The 6938-nt window shown below is 42.4% G+C and overlaps 1 protein-coding gene across 1 annotated transcript; it reads left to right on the top strand.

Moving 5' to 3' along the window:
- Positions 1-2839: 2839 nt before the first annotated feature.
- LOC130385472 (zinc finger BED domain-containing protein 4-like) lies at positions 2840-5021 on the top strand. The gene is made up of 2 exons (XM_056593980.1): positions 2840-4090; positions 4231-5021. Exons 1-2 carry the CDS (start codon positions 3777-3779, stop codon positions 4901-4903), a joined length of 987 nt encoding a protein of 328 aa, XP_056449955.1. The 5' UTR covers positions 2840-3776; the 3' UTR covers positions 4904-5021.
- Positions 5022-6938: the final 1917 nt, after the last annotated feature.

Raw genomic sequence — 6938 nt, 5'->3', positions numbered from 1 at the left:
ATTACTGAAAACAAAAACCACTCATGATGTTAAAAGTGTTTCAGGTGGTACTTACTCTCATTTCGGTTTTAATGACGCCATTTCGTCTCATCTTTCCAAAAACAACAATCCTTTGCCTTTAACAATACAAGTGAACATTGATTGCCTGCCCCTCTACAAAAGTTCAAATGCCCAGGGGTCTCATTTATAAAACTGTGCGTGGGATCGTTACTAAAAATGTGCGTACGCCCAGAAGCCAAGTTTTGCGTGCGCCAAAAGATATTCGGATTTATAAAACACTGCGTACGCACACCTGTACGCAATCTTTGCTTTATAAATCACATACTGACTATAATTGTGCGCAGCTGAATCAGCTTCACGTTCCGCCCTCTACACGCCCCTTTTTAACCATAAATGGTCAATGCAAATGACCTCATGAATGCGATCTGCATATAAAACAGACATAGGCCACGTTTATACGTAGCAGGGTATTTATAGAAACGAATATTTCCCCCCCTCCGTTTTCAAAAATAACATTGTGCACACAACATCGTTTTCAAAAAAGTTGTCGTTTACATCAAAACGGATAAATACGCCGTTGGGACATTATAACTATGCAAAACCTATGGGCGGCAGTGTAGGAAGAAGGATAAAGCCATGCAAGCCAATCAGAATCCTCAGAATCAACAACAACGAATAACACGAGCGTCTTCCTGTAACAAACAAACTGTAAACATAGGGCGCTCATATAACGTTAAGCATTTCCTGGCGCATAATGTGACGTTTCAGAACCTAAAACCCCGTTTCTACCCGTTGACACGACAACACGTAACTGGCGTTTTCAGAAATCTCCACTTTGGCCGGAGTTTTTAGAAATGATCGTTTTCTGTGACAAAAACGGCGTTTTCATGTAAATGAGAGGCCAAACCGTGTGAAAATATCTGCGTTTTCCCTTCGTGTAAACGGGGCCTCAGATGCCGGTATTATGTCTTGTTGGAAACAATGGCAGAAGTACTTAGAAAATCAAAAAAGCGATATTTCACGGAGGTTGAAGTGGAGACACTTGTGGGTGAGATGGAGGCCCGAAGGTAGTTTTGTTCGGCGGTCACGGGATTGGAATCGCCAACAACAAAAAGCAGAGTGAGTGGCAACATGTTGCTGCAGCAGTGAACTCTGTCAGTAGCACGGAGCGCACAGTCCCAGAATTAAAAAAGAAGTGGTCTGACATAGTTACATATTTTTATGTAGCCTACCAATAAATCGTTATGGTCCCTAAATACCCTCTCCCTCCGAATCCTGCATGGTCCGCCAGAAGTGCCATATGGTACAGCATTACCACGGCGCTCACCTCTGTATTTATAGGGTTACGGTAATAAGACTGACGAGAACGCCTTGGATAATCAGTTTGTAATTACCCACGTAAAATGTTCTTGAACATTTTAATGCCTGATTTGCCATGAAAAGCATCAAGAGTAACGGACAACGATTGTGATGAGTGTGGCTTGGTTTTTCACACTTGGGATTAAATTTACATTTGATCATGTGTTTACAGTGTCACATAAAAATATTATGTTATTGACACATGTTGGACAGATGCTTTATTCCATGCAGTCGCGCCGTCAGTGGACAGTATGGAGTGACGGGATTAAATATAGAGAATTTCTTTTTATTTCTATTCTAAGGATATATTTCTGGAGTTATAACTGAGAAATAACGCAGTGGACTAAATTATTCTGATTAGGATTTAACGCATGATACGGGTTGAAATTAAATTGATGAAGGGCGATGATAAAACATAATCGTTCTTCTCACTCTGCAATTCTTCGGTCTGACTTCAGTTCACCACCACACCGTCTGTGTCGCCAATTCTCCTTTTCCTCCAAACCATGCGTACGCATGCGTCAGAGTTTGCTTAGGGCTGCGAACATTTTCCCGTCAAGTTGGTTTTTTATAGATCACAACCTTGGCGTGAAAAGTCACGTATGCAACTTTCAGCCCCGTTTTGTGCGTACTAGTGATGGGAATTTCGATTCACTTAGAAGATTCATAGTCCTTTGAGTGAATCAATAAAAAGATCTGAATCTTTTGAGTCCTTTGAATCTGAATCAGTTGAAATGTTGTCGCTGAATGAGCCCAGCAGCCCACTCCCTAGTGCCTAATGCGCACGCTCACAGCAAACCACTGTAATGCAGTTTTGAGGATATCCAGGGGAATACGCAAGCACACACACACACACACACACACACACACACACACACACACACACAACACACACACACACAGTAAGCCTAGATACTTTGAACAAATTGTAACATGATAGGCTTGGCTGGTTAGGCAGCTTATCAGAATTAAATATGTAATTTCTGAAATTGTGAATAGATACTTATTTTTTATTCTTACTTAATTTAATTAATTGTCATGTTTACAATAAACAAATTTCAAGAGGCTATCCAAAATAACGTCAATGGTTTTGGTTTAACTCAGCTGTCAACGAGCTGATAAGGAACATATTTGATATTGGAAAGGAATATTATAAGGAAATTGCAAATAACTAAGTGGACAGTTTCAAGTCACCCTCTGAGGCATGCCTGAACAGCCCCTCTCCACCTATACAAGCCCATAGTCAATTTGTACTTTTCCGTGTGTTTGACCCTGTACTGCTATGGCTGCAGGGTGGAGATACTGGGTCAAGTTGCCGTGGTAATTTGATGGCCAGCCCACTTTGACCTTCTAGCCTAATAACAGACACATCTGATTGGACGGTGAAGGGGTAGTCCCCAACCCCCACCTTCCCCCCAACCCCCATGAAAATGATTCTCTCATTTAACACCTTGTGACAATTGACAAGAGAAGAGAGAGAAGCAGCATGTTAAGAGATACAGCTTAGGTTTTTTGACCAAAATGTCTTCTAGGAAGAGGAGCGATATTTGGATGCATTTTGTGGCAGAAAATCAGAGTCAGGCGAGATGCCAATATTGCAGGAATAAAATATCGATTCATGGGGGAAGCACATCCAACATGATGAGGCATCTGAAAACCAAACATCCCACCGTGAGTTTATCAGGTCCTCAGGAATCCGAAACTGAGACAGCAGCAACAGGAACAGACACAGCAACAACAACAGCAGCAGCAACAACATCTGCAACATCTGCAACCTCTGCATCCACAACTGCAACTACTACAGCAACAATACCAAAGCGGCAAAGGCAAACGTCATCGGGAGGATTTGTAAGACGGCCAATTCAGCCACTCCAGCAGGGCAAAGTGGATGAAGCCCTGGTGAAAATGCTTGCAACTGACTTCAAACCATTTTCTATAGTTGAGGACAGAGGATTCAGGGCCTACACACAGGCACTGGACCCAACATATGTGCTACCAAGCAGAAGCACACTCTCTACACAAATGGTTCCCAACCTTTTTGAAAAGGTCAGGGCTGACCTTGGAGAAAGAATACGTTCTGCTCCAGCTATATGCCTCACAACCGATTGTTGGACTTCTAACACCACAACCAGCTACATGTCAGTGACCTGCCACTACATTTACAATTTCAAACTGGAGGAAAATTTACTGGACTGCTTTGAATTACAATCAAACCACACCTCGGAAAATCTGGCCCAGGAACTGAAGCGTGTTGCACAGGAGTGGGACATATCAGAAAAGGTTGCAGCTTGTGTGACTGATAACATAGTAACATAGTGAGGGCTGTTAGCGAAATCCTGAGATGGAACCATGTGAGATGTTTTGCTCAGCTTTTAAACTTAATTGTCAGGCATGCCATTGATTTACCGGACATTCAAATGATAATTCAAAAAGTGAAAACAATAGCAGAATATGTGCGAAGAAGTACAGTGGCATCTGCCAAATTAAAAGAGGTCCAACAACAAATGGGACAGGCCCAGCTCCGGCTTAAACAAGATGTTGCCACACGTTGGAACTCTACTTACTACATGTTGCAGCGATTTCTTGATGTCAAAGAGCCACTTGTGTCGACCCTGGCACTGGTAAACCCACAGTTACCAGCCTTAAACCTGAATGAGTGGGATGTTGTGCAGGAGGCCTGCCATATCCTCAAACCCTTTGAGGAGGTCACTGTAGAGATGAGCTCAGAGAGGTGAGTCAAACTGTAATTTAAATACATAATATGTGCAGTGTGGATCATCTAATACTGAAAGGCCCATAGTGTTGCAGTAACTAAATAGTATCTTTTAATTGAAATGTGTATTATTTAACTCGTTGCTTATATTTTTACAGGTTTGTGACAGGTTCCAAGGCCATTTTGATGGCACGTGGGCTCCAACGAATAGTTGCCAATCACCAAAGAAACCCCTCTCCCAATGAGGCCATCGAAGGAATGGTGAATTGTCTGGCAGCTGACCTTACCAAACGGTTCGGGGGAGTGGAGAGGGTGGCTGTCCTGGCAGAGGCTACGCTATTGGACCCTAGGTTCAAAAAGTATGCCTTTGTGAATGAAAGATACGCAGAGGGTGCTGTTGCTAGAGTGGTGGAAGCAATGCAACTGGCAGCATCCTCACCTGCCCGCACAGCCGTGGCCGAGGCGGAGGGAGCCTCACGCAGCCCACAAAGGGAGCCAGTGCCTCAGGTTTGGGCTGACTTTGAGGAGAGGGTGACCAACCTGAGACCAGGGATTCAGAACCCCATTACAGAGGCCATGCTGGAGATGAGGGGGTTCCTATCCGAGCAGCTCACCCCCCGCACTGCTGACCCACTGGATTGGTGGAGGGTTCGCGAAACGGTCTACAAGAACCTGTCCACTGTTATGAAGACCAGGCTCTGCATAGTGGCCACGTCAGTGCCATCAGAGCGCATATTTTCAAAAGCTGGCCAAATAGTAACCGACAGGAGGAGAAGGCTCAGTCCTGCTAAAGTTCGTCAGTTGGTTTTTCTAAATGCCAACATAAGCTAGCCATGAAGCACTTATATTGGCACCTATGTATATAGTTATTTAAGTTTTACTCTTTATTCATTCATTCATTATTTATAATCTTTGTTCATATTTGAAAACAATATTTTTTTAAGAGTTCTAAGGCTATTTACTTGTATGTGAATTGTTTTGCATATTTTGCACTTTTTTATGCCATAAATTGTTTTTATTATTGTTTTAACTGATTTGCACGTTTTGCTTTTGTTTGTTGTGTGTATGTTTTTTTAAAGTTATATTTCAAAATAAACCTTTCCCACTTTTAGTCATGATCAGTCATTTTTGTTGATATTAGGCCTATTATTATTTTTATTGTTATTGATGGTGATAAGGTTAAGGACCACAGCAGCAGAGGACAAAATATGCAGCATTGAAAACTATACCCTGCATGCTACAAAGTGAATTTCCTTATAATATTCTTTTCCAATATCAAATATATAAAATATTTGATATTGGAATTATATTCAATATCAGCTCGTTGACAGCTGAGTTAAACCAAAACCATTGACGTCATTATGGATAGCCTACAGCGTCCGTCTCCAATTAACTCTGACGTCACCTGCTCTAGAAGGACTTTCTCAGCGCAGGCCGAACATTATGGAACATATTTGAATATTAAAAAGGATGCATTGCAAACATCGGAGATGTCGCCAACGTGACTGCTATCTGAATTAGGAAAAAAACGTATGGATTAATTTTTTTTCTCTTCGAAGCTCGTCAAACACAGAAATATTCTGAGAGTTCACATAGTCAGCAAATAACTTTATTTTTAATAAGCTACTTTCATTTTAGAATACAATCTCCCGTAAAATAATGCCTTTGTAACAAAAGAGTTTAACGATTTACATTCAGTACGAGCCCGACCCATTTAGTATGAGTCCGGTGAGTTGGTCTTTCACTCAACAGGATATGAGTCCGACCCATTCAATATGAGTAATTTGAGTTAGTCTTTCACTCAACCGGATACGAGTCCGACCCATTTCAACTGAGTCCTTTGAGTTAGTCTTTCACCCAGCCGGATACGAGTCAGACCCATTTCATCTGAATCCTTTGAGTTAGTCTTTCACTCAACCGGATACGAATCCGACCCATGAATTCGCTCAGTCTATGGATCTGGATCTGTGTTGTTATAGACCTACAGTTTGATGACATTCGTGCAGTTTTAATAATGTCGTCCGTAGCAGCCAGAGAACCGAAAGATTCGGGTTAATTGAGACCACGGACTCGTGACACATGGGTAAATGTAAGGATTCGGTTCTTTGAATCCGATTGACTCAGATTCAACCACCACTAGTCAGTGATGTGCGGTGAAGTCAGTAAGTGGGTAGGCACTGAGATTTTTGTGTCCCACTCCGCCCGTGCATAAATAAATAAAAATCAAATCAGGATGACATATCGTCTATTACTCTCACTCTCCCACACGCACGCACACACACATCATCAGAATACAACCACTGTATCCTTAATTATTGCACAGCGGCCAATTATGTTTGTCAGTCAGCAACAATGAGAACATGAAGGCAAATGGCTTGCAGTCGACATTAATTCAACCACACTTATCAATTCAAAATTAAGCCCAAAATAGTTTCTGACTCACCTATCGGTAGATAAAATCCATCCGCCGCTCTTTCCTCGTGAAGGCGTCGATCACAGCGTTGTAAAATACCTCTTTACGGGCCTTCAGTTGGCACAGTCTCTGGCTCTCGATGGACAGAATGGCCAGGGCTGAAAGACGTGCTTGTCCGGTCCGGTTCCGACTGTACGTCTTGATGCGTTTCAGTGTGGAAAATGTGCGCTCCACCGAAGCTGTAGTGGCTGGTATTGTCAACACCAGTTGCAGCAACTTTGTTGCTTCAGGAACTGTTGCTTCCAGGTCGTAATTTTTTAAAAAGTCAAGAAGCTGTGTTGGTGATTTGCCCCTTAGTTCTTGTGAGCCATACAACCCCACAAGATCACTTTTCAGCCTGACGAAGTCAAAGTACCTGGCATACTTTGACAGCTTCTCCAGTTTGCTCTCATC

Source organism: Gadus chalcogrammus, chromosome 7 (assembly GCF_026213295.1).
Source record: "Gadus chalcogrammus isolate NIFS_2021 chromosome 7, NIFS_Gcha_1.0, whole genome shotgun sequence".
NCBI lineage: Eukaryota > Metazoa > Chordata > Actinopteri > Gadiformes > Gadidae > Gadus > Gadus chalcogrammus.
This window is presented reverse-complemented; position numbering and strand designations above follow the sequence as displayed.